General features: G+C 49.3%; 1 protein-coding gene across 1 annotated transcript in view; it reads left to right on the top strand.

The window, feature by feature from the left end:
- The first annotated feature begins 1,392 nt into the window (after positions 1-1,392).
- NLRP14 (NLR family pyrin domain containing 14) overlaps positions 1,393-20,076 on the top strand; it is a 44,868-nt gene continuing 26,184 nt past the window's right edge. The window contains 11 exon segments of the mRNA XM_047753285.1: positions 1,393-1,398; positions 2,606-2,756; positions 3,858-3,929; positions 7,568-7,639; positions 8,776-9,393; positions 9,396-9,563; positions 9,566-10,367; positions 11,999-12,197; positions 12,966-13,109; positions 13,259-13,533; positions 17,894-18,061. Coding sequence (XP_047609241.1) covers positions 1,393-1,398; positions 2,606-2,756; positions 3,858-3,929; positions 7,568-7,639; positions 8,776-9,393; positions 9,396-9,563; positions 9,566-10,367; positions 11,999-12,197; positions 12,966-13,109; positions 13,259-13,533; positions 17,894-18,061 — 2,675 coding nt within the window.

Below are 20,076 nucleotides of genomic sequence, written 5' to 3'. Positions count from 1 at the left end.
GCTGCTGAGATCCGGGTCACAGGGGAAGGAGGGGGCTGAGCGGAAGAGACGGGGCTAGAGCCCCCTTCCCTTGTTCCAGGGAAGGAGCGGGAAAGGAGGGCCTCCGCGCGGCGCGGACTGTGCGCTTCTGGGCGGGAGGCGGCGGGCTGCTCTTGCGCAGCACATTCGCCTCTCCTGCCGAGTTTTGGACGCTCTGGAGAGATGTCCGCGTTCCTTTGAAGTCTCCTCACGTCGCCTCCTTTTTGCTTCTTTTTTCCTTTACTCTTAGTTCTTTATTCTTTTTTTTTTTTTTTGTCTTTTTGTCTGTTGTTGTTGTTGTTGTTGCTATTTCTTGGGCCGCTCCCGCGGCATCTGGAGGTTCCCAGGCTAGGGGTCGAATCGGAGCTGTAGCCACCGGCCTACGCCTGAGCCACAGCAACGCGGGATCTGAGCCGCATCTGCAACCTACACCACAGCTCACGGCAACGCCGGATCCCCAACCCACTGAGCAAGGGCAGGGACCGAACCCGCAACCTCATGGTTCCTAGTCGGATTCGTTAACCACTGCGCCACGACGGGAACTCCTCTTTATTCTTTTAATGAATACATTTTTGCTGAAGTATAGTTGATTTACAATTTCGTGTTATTTCGGCCTGCAGCACAGCAACTCAGTTTTTTATATATAGTTGCATATACTTATGCATATATAAATATGCACACATATAGCTGAATACATAGATATTCTTTTCCAGAATCTTTATGGGCGGTTACAAAATAGAGTGTGTATCCCTGCGCTGCGCAGCAGGTGCCTGTTGGTCATCCTTCTTCTACGTGTTAAATTCAACCTCCTAATCCGTTCATTCCTCCCTTCGCCTGCCTTCTGCTGCTTTTTAAAACCGGCCGTGGCTTCTGTTTGGGTCAGAGCCTCATCTGTGGTGGAGACTATTTCTGCAGCGCAGTTAAAACAAACTGAGGACCCTAAACCAGCTGCTGGCTCACCAGTTCCCAGGAGAGGAGAACGAGTGGGGGAAAGTCCTGCGTTACTGTGCGCCTTGGAGATAGTTCACCTTCTGTTTAAGAAGTAAAACCGCCCTCGGCACACGTCCGCTTCTGCCGCCCACCTTCCCAGCCCCGCTGGCAAGAGCGGGGCGGCATGGCAAAGGCCGGAAGGGAGAGAGGCTTGGGGAAGGGTCCAGGCTGCGTTGCAGCTGTGCCACGCACTGGTTCCGTCTCTCGGGCCGAGCCCTCAAAGAGGAGATGAGGGACCTGAGGGTGCAGCTTGAATGAGGAGCCCGAGGGCCCGCGCGCGCGCGCGAGAGGACAGTGACGAAGGCCTTTAATGTGGCCGATAAGTAGGATGAAAACGTGGGGCTCCAAAGACGCGGATTTGCTGGTGTCTGCAGCACGGCCACCATGGGAGTGAGGGCATGAAAGCGCTCCGGTCACTGGAAGGTTTCAGTTTAAGGGTTTTGTTCATTTAAAGGACTCTGCCGTTTTAAGAGTCTGGGCAGTTGCCCGTCCAGGCTGAGTGAGAACATCCGCGTGAGATGCTGAGGCGGGATAAGGTCACGGGGTTGAGGTCAGGGGTCAGGGGTGGGAGCGGCTGCTCCGGGTCGGGTTTTAACGCTGACCTCACCCAGAATAACTGTGGTGTTGGGGAGTGAACTGAACGGGGCTTGGGAGCTAGGGGCGCAGCCCTTCAGGGACTGGTGTGAGCCTGTGACCAGAGAGGACAGGAGGACGTGGATGTGACACATGCCAGTAGCGTGACGGTGGGGGTGGAGTGAGGTGTCAGAGGCCACGATGTGGGGTGGGGGTGTGGGTGGGGGAGAGAGGGATGAAGCCGTACCTGGTGGGAGCCACTTCTGAGCCAGGTGACACGTGAGCTCCACCTCATGTCTTTTTTTCTTTCTTTGTGTGTATTTATCAGAGTGTGGTTGATTTACAGTGTTGGGTCAGTTTCTGCTCTTCAGCGCAGTGCCCCAGTCCTACGTGTACATAGCTCCTTTTTCTCACACCGTCGTCTGTCATGGTCTGTTCCAGGAGACTGGATCGAGTTCCCTGTGCTGTACAGCAGGGCCTCATTGCTTATCCACGGGAAATGGGGTAGTTTGCATCTGCCAACCCCAAATGCCCCGTCCAGCCCGCTCCCTCCCGCTCCCGCTCCCCCTCGGCAACCCCAGGCCTTGAACTCGTCCCCGTGAGGTCCACGCCGCAGCCCTCTGCGGTCACTTCTCCCGTCCTCATGTGGCTGAGGCGTGAGGACGGGTAGCTGCGTTGCTTCGTTTCCTACAGCTCCTAAGTGTCAGCGGAACGTTTGTGATGACAGAAAGCACAGTTCAGGGAACACGAGTCCCTACTGAGCCCACGGAGTGGGTTTGTGCAAGCGCGTCGAGTGACTCTGCGCTTTGATAGGGTCCCCTTTCCGACCTTTTCCGTGGGTCCCCTTCATCGCGTGTGCGTTTGATTATTTTTCCCGACTGAAGCTTGAATATTGATCCACAGACAAGATGACGGATTCGCAGTCTTCCTCCTCCTCTTCTGCTTTCGGGCTGCTGCTGCATTGGGAGGAGCTAAACAAAGAGTCACTCTCACAGAGTGAGATCCTGGCACCTGCGCCGTGCAGGATGCCGTGGTCGGAAGTGAAGAAGGCCAGGCGGGAGGATTTGTGATGAACAAGTACTACCCCGGAGAGCAGGCCTGGGCGGTGGCTCTCAAAGTCTCTGACAAGATGGCCCTGAAGGGTCTGTGCAGGAGAGCAAAAGCAGAGGCCAACTGTGAGTGATGCTGGACACACAGCTGGGGCGGGAAGCAGGGGCTTCCCGAAGCCCGTCGGGTCTGTGAAAGGGACTTGGGCATGCAGCCCTGGTTGGGACACAAGCCCCATGGGGGTCCAGTATAGTGACACAGTGGGCACTCGCTGGGTCATTTGAGGAACACTGAGCAGGCCAGAAGGTTTTGAGCTCTCTTGTCCAGCCTTGATTCTTTTTTTTTTTTTTTTTGTCTTTTTGCCATTTCTTGAGCCACTCCCATGGCATATGGAGGTTCCCAGGCTAGGGGTCGAATTGGAGCTGCAGCCGCCAGCCTACGCCAGAGCCACAGCCACGTGGGATCCGAGCCGTGTCTGCGACCTACACCACAGCTCACGGCAACGCCGGATCCCCAACCCACTGAGCAAGGCTGGGGATCGAACCCGCAACCTCATCGTTCCTAGTTGGATTTGTTAACCACTGCGCCACGACGGGAGCTCCGAGCCTCCATTCTTAATGGGGGGTAATTTGTCCATCTTGTACCGATGAGAATGATTCAAGGGATCGAGTTATAAGAATTGTCCCGTCTAGTGTTCCTTTGCCTAAACTACAAATAAAGTCATGGGTTAAGCTAAATTTTAAGGACTCTTGAATATAATTTTAAATCTTTGCTGAAATATGAGGAATGGGCAAAAAGTTATTAAAGGGCTCAAACCCGAATAGTATCTTTAGTCATTGCCAGGTGTGAAATCTATAGACATCTGAAAACCCTTACTCATACCCAAGGCTTTACAGCACTGAAGTTTAAATCCATTATTTCCTTTGAGCCTCGCCGCATTCCTGTGAGGTCAGTGTAGACAAGGAAACTGAGGCTTGGACCAGCCCACTTGTCTTAGAGTTATAGGGTGGGAGGCGTGGCCAGAGTGCCCTGCTTCAGTGCCCTGCACACCGCATCACGTCCCCCCCAGCTAAGCTGGCGGTGTCTGAGCCTCTGTTGGCCCTGGTTTTCTTAAACCCAGGTGATCCCAGAACTGGACCACTGAGGACAGTTCTGGCTCCTGATCTGGCCATCCCCAAACTCTCCTTGTTGGGGGTCAAATCTCATGATCTTGTTGGAACCTGTTGCAGGGACAGCCCAGACCACAAGACCAGAGGACACCGGGGCCAGAGAGGTACCAGGTGATCAGAAAGCAGTGCAAGGTAAGCAGATGGGCTTTTCTCCAGATTTGGGGGGTTGGAGCTTTTGAAGCATCTTGGGGGAGGGTCGTCTCCCAAGGGACCCTAGTTCCACCCTTGTGAACTTGTAATAGCCTCTTGCCTGTTCAGTGATGGTCATTCAAAAAGAGTCCACAGAGCTGGCTCTCTGGACAGAATCAGAAACAGGACCAAGTTAATTCAGAGCCTCCAAAGAGCAGCATTAAAAAATTCCCAGTCAGAAGCTGAGAGTCTGGCGAACAAAGGTATCTTGATACCTTATTTTATGGACAGCAAGCTCCCTGAGTAGGCAGTGAATATTTGGCTTATTGCACCTCTTCCCTCCTGTTAGAATGATGCTGGAATTGGGTTCTGGGCTGGTGGCCAACTAGTTAGTCTTCATAAAATGTAATTTCTGGGACCAGGTTTTCTCAGCTGTATTGAACTATTTCAACCCCCCCCTACCTTGTTCTGAGTTCTGTATAATAGAATCCAGTTTATATCAATGGAATTATAATACAAAGAAAACTGGACCAGGAGAGAAACCTTTATTCTTAGCTCTGCTGCTTTCTGATGGGCCAGTGTTTCCTTCAAGAAATAATTGAGAACCCACTTCATTCCAAGCACTGATAAATAAAAGTTTCTTATTCAGTGTTTTCGAAGATAACTTCGTACTTGGACCTTAATTTCTGATACAGTGTAAGGAAGTTTATTTGGATGGTGTAACTGGCAATAAATTTAGGAAACCAAGGTTCTCCTTCCATAGAAATGTACTTTGGGAAATTTGGAAGATAAATAGAAGTGTTATGAAGGAAGTAAAAATCAAACTTACAATCCAAGTTTTTTAAGTAGAACACCGTACTTACTAGGTCTTATACCATAACAAGAAGGAGCATCTTACTTCTTCTAACACCATGCTTTTCCCTGGGGGAGAACTAAGATGATTTAGTGGTTTATGAACAATTCTAGGTGTTTGTACTGAATACCTTAGTAGGACAAAGAAAAGAATTGTTTACTTTAAAAATTAAGTTCCAGCTTGTGAGTTGTGCTGTGAATAAAAAATATGCTGTATTCTGAGAATGTCCAGAAAAGGGAGCTGTTTAGCTTTGGGCTTCAGAGAAGGCCACCCTTGAGAGGGACATAACAAAGGAAATCTTGAGAAGGAATTAGACTTAACCAGGCAAAGGAGAAACTATATTTTCACTCTGCTTGGACACTTGGGAAATTTTCAGGCTTCTTTAAAATATGCTTCTGAAGCTCTCCCTGTGGCACAGTGGGTGAAAGGACTTGGCATTGCCCCCGCGGCTCGGATTCAGTCCCTGGCCCAGGAACTTCCATATGCTAAGGGTGTGGCCTTAAAAAAAAAATCTTCAGGCTGTGCTTTGATGTTCATTTCTTTCTTTTTTGTTTTCCTCTTACTCTCTTTTCCTCCCACCTGCCTCCCCTTTGACAGCCACCTGTTGGTTCTCTGCATCTGACTCTATTCCTGTTTGTTATGCTTATTCATTATTCTGGTTTTGTTTTTTCAGTTCCATGTATAAAAGAACTCGTACAATATTTCTCTTTCTCTGGCTTGTAAGATTTGTGGCAAAGTAAGATTTCATTCCTTTTTATGTCTGAGTAATATTCCAGAACCTACATATACTATAGTTTCTTTATCTACTGTTGATGGACACCTAGTTTGGTTCCGTATCTTGGCTATTGTAAATAATGCTGCAGTAAACATAAACACGTATATGTCTTTTTGAATGAGTATGTTTTCATTTTCTTTAGTGAAATACCCAAGACTGATCATTCTTTCATTCTTGAGCACCCTCCATATTTTTTCCATACCTGCGGTACCAGCTTCCATTCCCACCAGCAGTGCCCAAGGGCTCTGTTTTCTTCACATTCTCACCAACACCTGTTATTTGTTGTCTTTTTGATAATAGCCATTGTGACAGATGTGAGGCGATAATCTTATTGTTGTTTTACTTTGTATTTCCCTGACGATTAGTGATTTTGAGCTTCTTTTCATGTGCCTGTTGGCCATCTGTATGTCACTCTTGGAAAATACCTATTCAGGTCTTCTGCCCATTTTTCAGTTGGGTTTTTTTTTTTATGTTGAGTTGTACACATTCTTTGTACAATTTGGATATTAACCCATTAATGGATATATCATTTGCAAATATCTTCTACCATTTGGTAGGTGCCCTTTTTGTTTGGCTGAGCATTTCTTTCCCTGTGCAGAAGCTTTTATTTATTTATTTACTTTATCCTAGTTGATGTACAATATTACGTAAGTTACAGATGGGTCATACAGCAATTCTCAATTTTAAAAACTTATGCTCCATTTATGGTTATTGTAAAATGTTGGCTCTATTCCTTGTCTTGTACAATGTATCCTCGTAGATTATTTTATACATGATAGCTTGTATCTCTTAATCGTACCCCCATTTTGCCCCTCCCCCCCATCCTTCTCCCCACTGGTAACCACTAGTTTGTTCTCTGTATCTGTGAGTCTGCTTTTTTTCAATTAGATTCGTTAGTTGTATTTTGTTAGATTCCACATATAAGTGATATCATATCTTTCTCTGACTTCTTTCACTTAGCATAATACTCTCCAGGGCAAAAGCTTTCTAGTTTGCCGTAGTCCCGCTTGTTCATTTTTGCTTTTGTTTCCCTTGCTTGAGGAGACATATCCCAAATCATATTGCTAAAACTGATGTCAGAGACCATCCTTCCTGTGTTTTCCTCTAGAAGTTTCATGGCGTTAGGTCTCACGCTTGTCTGTTTTGAGTTCATTTTTGTATATGCTTTGAGAAAGTGGTCTTCTGCATGCTGCTGTCCAGTTTTCCCAACACCATTATTAAGTAGGCCGTCTTTTCCCAATTGTATGTCCATACCTCCTTTGTCATAGATCGACCATACAAGGATGGGTTCATTTCTGGTCTCTCTGTTCAGTTCCATTGTCCTATGTGTCTGTGTTTGTGCTAATACCATACCGTTTTGATTACTATAGCTTTGTAGTATAGTCTGGAGTCAGGGAATGTGATACCACTGACTTTGTTCTTCTTTCTCAAGATACTTTTGGCTATTTGGGGTCTTTTGTGTTTGCAGACAAATTTTATTTATTTATTTATCTATCTACTTATCTGACTATTTGTTTATTTTATTTTGGCTGCAACCTGCAGCATATGGAAGTTCCTGGGCCAGGGCTTGAATCTGAGCCACAGCTGCAGCAATGCCAGATCCTTAACCTCCTATGCCTGGCTGGGGATCAAACCTGTGCCTCAGTAGCAACCTGTGCTGCTGCAGAGACAATGCCGATCCTTAAGCCAGTGTGCTACAGCAGGAACTCCTTCAGATAAATGTTAAATTATTCTAATTTGCTGAAAAATGCCATTGATATTTTGATTGGGATTTCATTAAATCTGTGGGTTGCCTTTGGTGGTGTGATCATTTTAACAATGTAATTCTTCCATTCAGTGAACACGGTGTATCTTTCCATTTGTTTGTGTCATCTTCTAGAAGTGCTCAGGCTCCGGGGATGGGGGTGTGTGTGTGGCTTCTCTCGGGTTGCTTGTGGGTATAGCTGTGTCCCCATATGATTAGCTGCTTGGCCTGAGGGAGTCCAGGACTGGTGCCATTTGGCCTGTGGGCAGCGCCGGGTCCTGGTGCTGATGGGCTGGAGGAAAGAATCCAGAATGATGCTCGCCAGCACCAGTATCCTCATGGTAGGAGGAGGACCCCCAGAATGGCTGCCGTGTGTGTCCCTCGTGGGAGACTCTCCAAGATCAAAAACTATGTCTAACCAAGCTCCTTTCAAATTGCTGCTTCTACCCGGGGTCTTGGAGGGGTGAGAGTTTGTGTGCGCCCGTTGAGAGCAGGGTCTGTGGTCCCTGCAGCCCTCTGGCTCTCTGGAAGGCAAGCCCTGCTGGCGTCCTGGGGTCTCATCTTCCCAGTGCAGGACCCCCGGGCTGGGAAGCTCCGTGTGGGGCTCAGCCCTCTCACTCCTTGGGGAGAAGCTCTGCAGCTGTTCATTTCTTTGAACTCTGTATCTGCGCAGAGTGGTCAGTTTTGACGTGTGGGTTCAGATGTGCCTGCAGGTCCTCTTGGCCGTTCCTGATCGTCGTTGCCTGTGTTCTCTTTTTACCGGATGATGACTCTGTTTTCTACTCACAGCATCTTTTTTCTGCTAGAGTAGAAGTCCAAGAGAAAAAAAATCCAGGAAGAATCTAATTTTTTCTGCCATCATACATTTTTGCTGAAAGGATAACTTGATCCCCTTCCTGTACAGTGAGAACAAAATACATAAAAAATAAAATAAATTTCTGCATTATCATTTCTGTTTATTCACGGTTCCCAATGTAGGCTTTAAACCTACAGGCATATTTTTGTTTTATGTGCATTCTTTTCACATCTAGACCATTGCACTTTGATTTTAGCCTGCATTGCTTCTGGGTCCTACTCTACGTCCTTTCCTTCCTTCCTTCCTTCCTTTCTTTCTTTCTTTCTTTATTTTTTTGTCTTTTTGCCATTTCTTTGGGCCGCTCCCGCGGCATATGGAGGTTCCCAGGCTAGGGGTCGAATTGGAGCTGTAGCCGCCGGCCTACACCACAGCCACAGCAACACAGGATCCGAGCCGCGTCTGCGACCTACACCACAGCTCACGGCAGCGCCGGATCCTTAACCCGCTGAGCAGGGGCAGGGATCGAACCCGCAACCTCATGGTTCCTAGTCGGATTCGTTAACCACTGCGCCACGACGGGAACTGCACTATGTCCTGTTCTTTACATTACATATCATAGAGTTTATTTTGATCATGTGTTTTTTGGTTTTTGTTTTTTCCCCTGGCTGCCTTCTGACTAAGGTGGTAGAACAGAATACAGAAATCGGATAAAGGATAAATTTTGCGTCCTATTGGAGAAGAGCCATTGGCTTGGAGCCTCTGAAAATGTCTGTCATGAGATTGCCCGGGAAGGCCGGGAACTGTTGGAACACTTGTTCGATGAGGGTGTCAGGACTGGCGAGCAGCCGCAGGCGGTGGTCCTTCAGGGAGCTGCTGGGGTCGGGAAGACGACATTGGCGCGAATGCTGATGTTGGACTGGGCCCGGGGCCGTCTCTACCAGCAGAAATTCACCTGCGCCTTTTATCTCGATGCAAAAGAAGTCAACCAGCTGAGAGAGAGAAGCTTCACGCAGATGATCTCCAAGGCCTGGCCCAGCTCAGAAGGCCCCATTGAAAGGGTTTTGTCCCAGCCGAGTGGTCTCCTGTTTGTCATTGATGGTTTCGGCGAACTGAAATTTGCCTTTGAGGAGCCCGAGTGTGTGCTGTGCAAAGACTGGGCCCAGGTGCACCCCGTGTCCTTCCTCATGAGTAGTTTGCTGAGAAAAGTGATGCTCCCCCAGTCGTCCCTGTTGGTGACGACGAAACTCGCAGCTTGTGACAAACTAAAGCTTGTGTTGAAGCGTCAGCGTTCTGTCCGGCTACCGGTGTGTCCGAGGATGCAAGAGAGAGGCATATCCGTCGGTGTTTTGAAGACGAGCGGTGGGCCTTGCAGGCGTGCCGCTGCCTCCGAAACAACGAGACGCTTTTCCGCATGTGCAGAGCCCCCCTCGTGTGCCGGCTCCTCTGTGAGTGTCTGGAGCAGCAGGTGGAGAGGGCAGTGACGTCACTGTGCTCCGCGGGACGACCCCAGCTCCCTTTGCCTGCTGCGTCTCCAGCCTGTTGACAGGGGCAGGCGGAGGCTCGCCTGCTCTCCCCAGCGAAACCCAGCTGATGAGCCTGTGCCACCTGGCTGCCAGAGGAGTATGGACCATGACGTATGTGTTTTACAAGGAGCATCTCAGACAGCATGGCTTAGCGAGATCGGATGTCTCAATCCTCGTGGACAGGCAAGTTCTTCGAAAGGACACAGGGTATCAGAACTGCTACGTGTTTCTCCACCTGCACATCCAGGAGTTTTTCGCAGCCATGGTTTTTATGTTGCAAGACAGCTGGGGCGCCAGGGACAGCTGCCTTCAGTCTTTGGAAGACTTGGAGCTGCTCCGGGAAAGCAGCAGTTCTGAGGACCCCCACTTGCTGCAGACGAAATGCTTTCTGTTTGGCCTCTTGAATGAAGAGCGCGTGAGACAGCTAGAGGCAGCTTTTCGCTGTAAAATGTCCCTGGAGATGCAATGGAAGACGCTGCAGTGGCTGGAGAGACTGGCAAACAGCGAACCTTTGCCCTCGCATCTGGTGCTTCCGGAGTTATTTTACCACCTGCACGAGACGCAAGATGAAGCATTTGTAAGCCAGGCAATGGGGTGTTTCCAAAAGGTCGTCATTAATATTCGGAAGGAACTCGATCTGCTTGTGTCTTCATTCTGCCTCGAGCATTGCCGCCGTTTGCGGGCCTTTGAACTGTCCGTAGCTGTGGTCCTTGGGAAGAAGTTACCCTGGAGCTCCCGAGCTGAGACTGGGTGAGGATGTTAGTCGGTCCCCTGGAGGCCCTGCGACGGAGGGAAGGGGGTCGATTTTGTCAGAGGGAGGAGAGGGCTTGTTCACTGAAGTCCCAGAGCCAGGGGGGCCTTTCAGGGTCGTCCTGCCTTGAGGCAGGGAGCCCAGGCCCTGAAACCCCCTTGTGGACCAGTCCTGGCTCCTGGTGAGGAACACGCAGAAACTTGCCTGGAGTGGCTCTAAACTTGCCCGGAGTGGCTCTCTCGGCCTGAGGGCAGACCCAAGACAGGGACTTGGCGGAGAGCTGTCAGCACTCACAGCAGCGAGGCCCCCACCCGCTACAGTCTAAGATTTAACTCTTTAAAATAATGCCCTCCGGAGGAATAGGGACCAGGAGTTTCCTGCTCGACCTGGGGGGATCCAGGTTGTCTGTCTGGGCCCCTTTCTCTGTGTCCTACTGACCTGCTCACCTTCTGCGTCGCCTGGACGCAGGTGGGCCTCTGGGTGAAAGGTCTCAGCCCTTCTACACCTAAACGGAGAGGGTCTGAAGTGGGTGAGAAAGGGTAGGAGCTGAGTGGATGTTTTGAGAGAACAAGTGAACCTTCAGCATTTTATGCCTGTGATTTTCTTATTTATGCTTATTTTTAATTGCGCATATTTCTTCTCCTTCCTTGAGTGGCCTTTTCTGACTCCACCCATCGAAGTCTGGGGGGAGAATTGAACGGGGGTATTAGCTGAAGATTTCATCCCTTGAGGGCTAATGACATAGAGGCTTATTACAGTAATATAATCCATGGGATATTTAACATGTTATCCAATTGAATGCTGCTCAAAACTGTATCTTGATTTATCATCTTAAAAAAGAAAGACCGTAAGACTGAGATGCTGAAAAGTTTGCCTAGAAAGTAAGTGTACAATGATTGATTCAAACACACATCAAATAACGGCTCACATTTGCTTCACACATACCCAGCAGTCTTAAGTCCCAGCCCATTTAGGCTCTCGATAGTCCATTTTGTTTATTAGAAAAAGCTGTGATACCCAGACGGTGTGGAGCTTGACTGAGGTCACACATCTTATTACACGTCCTTGGTTTCCCAGCTTTACCTGGGCTGTCCCTTGGCCGCTACATACGATCCTGTTCCCCTTAGAAGAACATTTGTCTCATGTGTCTCTGGACCGTGGGTGCAGGGAGTGTAGGTGGGGATGCTCTGACCTTTGCTGTCCTTGAGGAGTTGTGAGTAATCACCTCCGTCAGTTTTCTTCATTCTGACCTCAGGGTTTTATTGATGGGCCAGAGGACATTATAATGTATTTTATGCCGTGATGTGTTAGGACAGCATCCTGGCCGCTGCATTGCCAGTCTTCGTGCCACCTTCCCCTGCCCTCTGTTGTAAGGGCATCTCATCCCTGTGAAGATAGGAGAGGCGAGAACCCAGGGTTTTCGAAGGGACGTTAAGGTGATGTCTTTTCTACAACGTAACTACTCGGTAAACTCCGCAAGAGCAGGACTCTGTCTCGCTCCTCATTTTACCCGTGGTATCGGGGTGTAGTAAGCCCTTGCGTGTTTGAACGGATGATGTATTGCCTAGTTTTCTCCAGGTTAAGCCCCGGTGATGTAGAGACCACCTCTCTGCAATGTCATGCCTTCCAGTTTAAGGGAGGCACGGGAAGCCGTATGTATTGAGTACGAAAGGCGTCAGTATCTGCCACCTCGAACTATGCAGCCTCTCCAGAAGAAGGCGTTTGAGTTCCTCAACTCGCTTATGTGTCTAAAAGCAGAGCCTCTCCCAAGAGCTCGGCTGGCCCAGTCCCATCCGCGGAGCAACTCTCGTCTGGTCTTGGAGATGGAAGTTGGCACCACACTCAGACGTTACCAGCATCGCACCTCACGTCTATTCTCCTAGGGGCCCGTCTGCCTTTCCAGAAAGTCACTTGTTTGGCTGTAAGTGCCCTTTCTCCCCTGCCTTTCCCTCAGGATTGGGTTTGTAGACCCCACCCCTTTGAGTTCTTCGAGACGGAGTTTCTCCCCTGTGTACCTGCAGTGCACATGCTGATAAAATGTGTGTGCTTTTCTCCGACGGGGTCTTTCGTCGGTTTGATTCACAGGCCTGTTCACAGAACCAGGAGGGAAAAGTCTCCTGCCCTGCGGTAGCTCGTCTGTGTAAGGCGGCGGCACATGCTAGGCGTGTTCATGTTGTAGCAGAAGGAATAGTAGCTCCCGGGTGTTGGCACTGACAAAGTGAAACATTTGCTGAGCGTTTTCTGTAGGCACGAACTGAATCTTCCAGTCATCCTAAGAAACAGGCCGTTATCTTCATTTTTTAAGATGAAGAAGCTGAGGCTCATGCAGGCTAGTCATGTGGCTAGAACCGCCCAGTTTAGTGAGGGGTGGAGTTGGGATTCAGGAATGTTCCATTCTAGAGCGTCTGCTTAGCTAGACTGCCTTCTGTTTTATTCCTCATGACCCTTTATCTGGTGGAGGGAGTCTCTTGCGACGTGCCTGATCACCCCATTATCTGGCGTTGTAGAATATGCACACGGTGCTTTTGTGCGCCCGCTGGAACTGACGGTCAGACCCTCACGACCCTGTGAAGGGAGATGCCGTTTGCATCTTGTAGACGAAGGGAACCCGGGGCTCGGAGGACGGAGGAGACTTGAAGCAGCACAGCGAGTCCGTGATGGAGCGCAAAGCCTGCGGTTCTCAGTCTACACCGCCGCCTGCTAGTGTCCACACCGCGCCCGGTCTTACTCGTTGTGGTCATGTATTGCTTTTCTTCCTGACGTCGTCTCTTGAGGTCCTCCAGGTCTTCGCTCTGGTCCTTCCCGCGTCTCTTCCTTTCAAGGGAGGTCTCGCTGGCTGTTGCCCCCTGTGTGTTGAGGGGACATTCAGATAACACCCTGGGGGTGCTGACCCGGGGACGAGGTCCCAGGCTCGGGCCTCGGGCGAGCGCCGTCTTCTGAGAGTCGCCTCGGCTCAAACACATTTGTTGGTCTTGTCCTTTTCCAAACATTTAGGCGAAGGGCTGGTGGCCGCAGTCCTCGTGGGTGGCAAGACCTCTGGTCTGTGCTTCGTACCCCTGAGCACCTGAGAGAGCTGGACCTGAGTCGCAGCAACCTGGACGAGCTGGCCGTGCAGGTTGTCAGTCAAGAGCTAAGGCGCCCAAGCTCTCACCTGCAAAAGCGGCTGTAAGTGTGGCGGGAGAAGCTGCAGTGGTGGCACCCGCTTCCTCTGTCCCACCTGCCACCCTCCCTTCCTACCACTAGACGGAACCCACAGCAAACAGTTCAAATCCGCTGTGTGGATCCGCTGCAGAACACCAGCTGCGGAAGCCTCTGGGGACAAGGAGCGTAACTAACGTGTCCTGTGAGGGCTGCGCAGAGCAGAGCAGTGGCTGACCTGGGTTTCGAGGCTCGCTTAGGAATTTTCTAGACAAAGGGACACAGAGCCAAGGCATTCTGGGCAGGTCCACAAAGCATTTTTATTTATCTATTTATATTTTTTTTTGTCTTTTTGTTTTTTGAGGGCCGCACCCATGGCATGTGGAGGTTCCCAGGTGAGGGGGCAAATCGGAGCTACAGCTGCGGGCCTACACCACAGCCACAGCAACATGAGATCCAAGCCACATCTGCGACCTACAGCACAGCTCACGGCAATGCCGGATCCTTAACCGAGCGAGGCCAGGGATCGAACGCGCAACCTCATGGTTCCTAGTCAATTTCGTTAACCGCTGAGCCACGAAGGGAACTCCCAACAAAGCATTTTTAAAGACAGGTTCTGGGACATGCTATTTTTTTTTTTTTCCCCATTCGATATGGTGCACAGAAATCAAGTGTTTAGTTCATTGAGTTTGGAGAGTCGCACACACCTAGGTAACCAATACCCAGCACCCGAGAGAAAAGAACTCCATCAGCTTGTGGAGCTCGCTTGTGCTGCTTTCGTATCCACTCCCTCACTCTGTTCAGTTCCAAAGACACCCGCTTTCTAATCTCTGTCACTGTAGAGTAGCTTTGTCTGTCCTTGAAAAACATTTAGATTGACTCATACGGTTTATATGTTTTGTGCCTATTTTCTTTGGCTCAAAATATTTTTAAAATGTATTCATTGTATTGCATGTTTCAATAGTTTTTTTTTTTTTTAATTTTTCTTCTCTGTAGGGCCCCACCTGCAGCATATGGAAGTTCCCAGGTTAGGGGTCCAGTCGGAGCTGCAGCTGCCAGTCTACACCACAGCCACAGCACCACCAGTCTGAGCCTCCATTGTGCCCTGCTCCACAGCTCATGGCAACGCCAGAAGCTTAACCCACTGAACGAGGCCAGGGATCGAATCTGAGGACCCACTGAGTCATGAGGGGACTCCTGCAGTAGTTTGTTTCTCCTAAGAGGCTGACTGCATTCCGTGGCCTGACCCACTGCAGCTTGCTCCCTCCTCCTCTGGCTAATCGACCCCTGGACCGTTTCCAGTTTTGGGCTCTTACGAATTAGGTTTCTCTGCATATTCTTAAACAAATCCTCTTTTGTGGGATGTATGTTTTCATCTCTTGGGCTCATACCTAGGAACGGTCTGCTCATAGATGAATGTTGGCCTTTGTGAGAAGCTGCCGACCGGTTCATCAAGTGCTTTTACCCTCTTCTAGTCCCACCTGCAGGATGTGACAGTTCCAGCGGCTCTTCATCCTCGCCCGCACATGTCGTTTCCTTTTGAAATTATTGAGTCTCAATCTGATTCCAGATGCCACCCCCGTTTGACACGCGTTTGATCACAGGTCTCTTTCTCGCGTCCAGTGGCTCTGCTCACGGCCGACACCCTCCTGTTTCCTCTCGCCTCTGTGCCCGCCCGTGTGGCCAAGGCCTGACGGTGCCCAGGAACACGGACGGAGTGCTGAGCAGCAACGAGATGCGGTTGCGTTAGCGCTGGAGACTCGTGTTCTTCTGGGGGGAACAGGCTTCCCCCGCAATATTTCCCTTCGAATCTCAGGGTTCTTAGTGAGGTCTGACCTGAGAGCTCAAGGAATGAGACTGGGTCTGGTCTTGGGTGTCAGCGTGGCAGGCGGCTGCCCATCTGCGATGGCGAGGGAGCTCAGAAGGCTTTCGTCCCCCCCATTCGTCTCCCCCATGGGCCCCCTTCACCGAAGGCCACCGACCCCAATCCTGACAATAGCCAGGGCCTTCCTTGGGGTTAAACGTCTTCCCGTTTTAGAATCAAGGGTCTCTTGGGGGAGTCACTCCGTGAAGGCAGCTCTCGGCCTTTCTCCGAGTGCGGCCTGACGTGCTCAAGCGCCTCCTTAGCAGGGACACTGTACTTTTAGCTTCGATGCAGTGAGTGCATTAGGCACTTTGACTGAGGTGATGGCTGGTGCCCCCAAACGGGCAAGGGCTTTGCTCTCTTGATCTGGCTTGGCTGGAATGGGAGGGGGGTGAGGGTGAAGGGCGAGTGATGGACTGACCTGAGGGAGGTGACATCACCCAGGGAGGCTTCCGAACAGTGAGTGAGCAGTGCGAGCATCTGGGCCCAGCAGAGGCACTAGGGGAGAATCAGGTGTGACTGACAGTGACTGAGTTTAGAGGTGGAAAATAGAAAAATTGGCATATTGAACTTCACATTTTGCTTTGGGCTGTCTGTATACCCAACAAAGTCCACGCGACGACAGGGCGTGCTTTTGCAATGACGTCTTCTGCTCATGATGCACACAATAGTTGATATTAACATGAATGCACATTGACTTATTCAAGGGTTAATATCGCGAATTTTTTGGAATTGCAGGATTTGGAATCGCCCCGATAATTTTTGGTCCTCGTTCCTGGGGCTAAGAGTTCAAAACCTCCTCTTCTGCTTTTCCCTGATGTTACAGCTTCTTTTCCTTCAGATGAAAAACAGTTGAGAATATCAGTTGTCAGAACATATGGACATCTAAGTTGTAATCCTTTTTTTCCCCTAAGCCACATCCTCACGGCCGACACCCTCCTGTTTCCTCTCGCCTCTGTGCCCGCCCTGTGGCCAAGGCGACGGTGCCCAGGAACACGGACGGAGTGCTGAGCAGCAACGAGATGCGGTTGCGTTAGCGCTGGAGACTCGTGTTCTTCTGGGGGGAACAGGCTTCCCCCGCAATATTTCCCTTCGAATCTCAGGGTTCTTAGTGAGGTCTGACCTGAGAGCTCAAGGAATGAGACTGGGTCTGGTCTTGGGTGTCAGCGTGGCAGGCGGCTGCCCATCTGCGATGGCGAGGGAGCTCAGAAGGCTTTCGTCCCCCCCATTCGTCTCCCCCATGGGCCCCCTTCACCGAAGGCCACCGACCCCAATCCTGACAATAGCCAGGGCCTTCCTTGGGGTTAAACGTCTTCCCTTTTAGAATCAAGGGTCTCTTGGGGGAGTCACTCCGTGAAGGCAGCTCTCGGCCTTTCTCCGAGTGCGGCCTGACGTGCTCAAGCGCCTCCTTAGCAGGGACACTGTACTTTTAGCTTCGATGCAGTGAGTGCATTAGGCACTTTGACTGAGGTGATGGCTGGTGCCCCAAACGGGCAAGGGCTTTGCTCTCTTGATCTGGCTTGGCTGGATGGGAGGGGGGTGAGGGTGAAGGGCGAGTGATGGACTGACCTGAGGGAGGTGACATCACCCAGGGAGGCTTCCGAACAGTGAGTGAGCAGTGCGAGCATCTGGGCCCAGCAGAGGCACTAGGGGAGAATCAGGTGTGACTGACAGTGACTGAGTTTAGAGGTGGAAAATAGAAAAATTGGCATATTGAACTTCACATTTTGCTTTGGGCTGTCTGTATACCCAACAAAGTCCACGCGACGACAGGGCGTGCTTTTGCAATGACGTCTTCTGCTCATGATGCACACAAATAGTTGATATTAACATGAATGCACATTGACTTATTTCAAGGGTTAATATCGCGAATTTATTTTGGAATTGCAGGATTTGGAATCGCCCCGATAATTTTTGGTCCTCGTTCCTGGGGCTAAGAGTTCAAAACCTCCTCTTCTGCTTTTCCCTGATGTTACAGCTTCTTTTCCTTCAGATGAAAAACAGTTGAGAATATCAGTTGTCAGAACATAATGGACATCTAAGTTGTAATCCTTTTTTTCCCCTAAGCCACATCCTGAGCTTGAATTTATGACCTTGACCTGGAATATGCAAAACCCAGTGTAAGATAAGAGCAACAGGACTATTTATTTACTTATTTATGTATTTATTTTTTGTCTTTTTGCCTTTTCTAGGGGCGCTTCTGCGGCATATGGAGGTTCCCAGGCTACGGGGCCTAATCGGAGCTGTAGCCACCGGCCTATGCCAGAGCCACAGCAGTGTGGGATCCGAGCCGCATCTGCGACCTACACCACAGCTCACGGCAACGCCGGATCCTTAACCCACTGAGCAAGGCCAGGGGTTGAACCCGCAACCTCATGGTTCCTAGTCGGATTCGTTAACCACTGAGCCATGATGGAAACTCCCGGCAGGGCTATTTAGATGGTGTCTAAGAGTTGGGAAAGGGAGGTTGTAACCAGGGACAGAAATGATTTGTAATCCCTCCTGTGTGTTTTTCTTCTGAAGGTTGAGATTTATCAGTTTCCCTGAGGCTTGTCGGGCCATCTCTCGTTCTCTGGCTCACAGTCAGAATCCGACCCATCTCGACCTGAAAGGGAGTGAAATAGGGGATAATGGAGTCAAGTCATTATGTGAAGCCTTGAGACACCCAGACTGTAAACTGCAGAACCTGAGGTGGGTCATGCATTTCTGTGTGTGTGTGTGTGTGTTTATAACTGAACCTTTTGTCTGTCCAAATAGACTCAGAGCCTGGGCTTGAGGGGCCGGCTTAAATCTGCTTTCCCGACGTGGGCGAGCAGGCATGAGAAGGTTCAGATGCATTTGCTCGTGATAGGATTCCAAGCCCCCGCCCCCCGCCACTGAAGACACCCCCGCCCCGTTGTCTAGTTCTCTGTGTCTCCATCTTCCGAATCTGGGGGAAAAATGGGGGCAGACCCAGAATTTATAGATGTTTAATATTTTTTCATATTTCAATGCAGGAATAGGTGTATTCGTTGTATCTCTGGATTCTGACAGAAAAGAATACACTAACGGCAGCTGGGGGCAGTGCTAAGGCAGGCTCGGTTTTACTTACTTTTTGTTAATGAATCCCCTCACCTTGTAATTGCAGCTCGGTGACCAGTGCACAGAGCTGAGGAAGGACCGTGTAGTAGCTGCCAAAGGGCTTGCTCGCCGTTACCCGCTCTCGAAGGGCCTGGTTCTCCTTCTCTGTGGAAGAGAGGAGATGAGCAGTCATGCTTGGGCTCCACGTTGCGTGACAGGTTTCAGGAAATATCTTATTTTCCAATGAAAGACATTTAAATCAGTTCCTCACAGAATAAACACAACCCCAAAAAGCAAAGCAAAGTTGTTGCATTGAGTTTTACCTTAGAAGTTCGGGGGTGGGGAGACTGCCCCCTGACACATGACGGGCCAAGGCGGGCCTGTATTTGTGGGACGTGTATTATATGTAGAAAACATCAAGAAAAATCTGAAACAAGATCTTTCTGACAGTAGGCATGTGCATTCTATTACTACTGGGAATTTTTTTCCCTTTTTTGTTGGTTAAAGTATAATTGATTTACAGTGTTGTGCCAATTTCTGCTGTGCAGCAAAGTGACTCAGTGATACATACATATATATATATATATATATATATATATATTCACTTTATCTTCCATCGTATTCTATCCCAAGAGAGTGGGCGTATCATTTAGATTCCACATATAGCTGATATCATGTAGTATTTGTCTTTCTCCTTCTGACTCACTTCACTTGAGTCAGAAAGAGACAGAGTATGAGAATCTCTAGTTACTTCCATGTTGCTGCAAATAGCATTATTTTGTTCTTTTTTATGGCTGAGTAGTATTCCACTGTGTATATATACCACATCTTCTTAACCCATTCATCTGTCCATGGACATTTAGGTGGTTTCCATTTCTTGGCTATTGTGAATAGTGCTGCAGTGAACATGCAGGTGCATGTGTCTTTTTGAATTATACTTTTGTCCAGATGTTTGCCCAGGAGTGGGATTGCTAGATCATATGGCAGTTCTATATTTAGTTTTCTGAGGAAGCTCCACACTGTTTTCCACAGTGATTGTCCCAATTTACGTTGCCACCCACAGTGTAGGAGGGTTCCCTCTTCTCCACACCCTCTTCAGCGTTTGTTATTTATAGACTTACTAATTAATGATGGCCATTCTGACCAGTGTGAGGTGGGGCCTCATTGTAGTTTTAATTTGTATTTATCTAGTAATTAGTGATGTGCCTGTTGGCCATCCATCTGTCTTCTCTGGAGAAAGGTCTGTTTAGATCTTCTGCCCATTTTTCGATTGTTTGTTGTTGTTGTTGAGTTGTTCGTATATTTTGGAGATTAAGTCCTTGTCAGTTGCATCACTGGCAACTATTTTCTCTCCTTCCGTAGGTTGTCTGCTTACTTTGTGGTTTCCTTTGCTGTGCCAAAGCTCGTAGATTTGATCAGGTCCCATTTATTTATTTTTGTTTTTATTTCTATTGCCTTGGGAAATGGACCTAAGAAAACATTTGTAAGGTTGATGTCAGAGAATGTTTTGCCTGTGTTCTCTTCTGGGAGTTTGATGGTGTCTTGTCTTAGGTTTAAGTCTTTAAGCCATTTTGAGGTTATTTTTGTGCGTGGTGTGAGGGCATGTCCTAGTTCCATTGATTTGTAGGCCTCCTTCCAGCTTTCCC

The sequence above is a fragment of the Phacochoerus africanus genome, chromosome 11 (genome assembly GCF_016906955.1).
Source record: "Phacochoerus africanus isolate WHEZ1 chromosome 11, ROS_Pafr_v1, whole genome shotgun sequence".
Lineage (NCBI taxonomy): Eukaryota > Metazoa > Chordata > Mammalia > Artiodactyla > Suidae > Phacochoerus > Phacochoerus africanus.
This window is presented reverse-complemented; position numbering and strand designations above follow the sequence as displayed.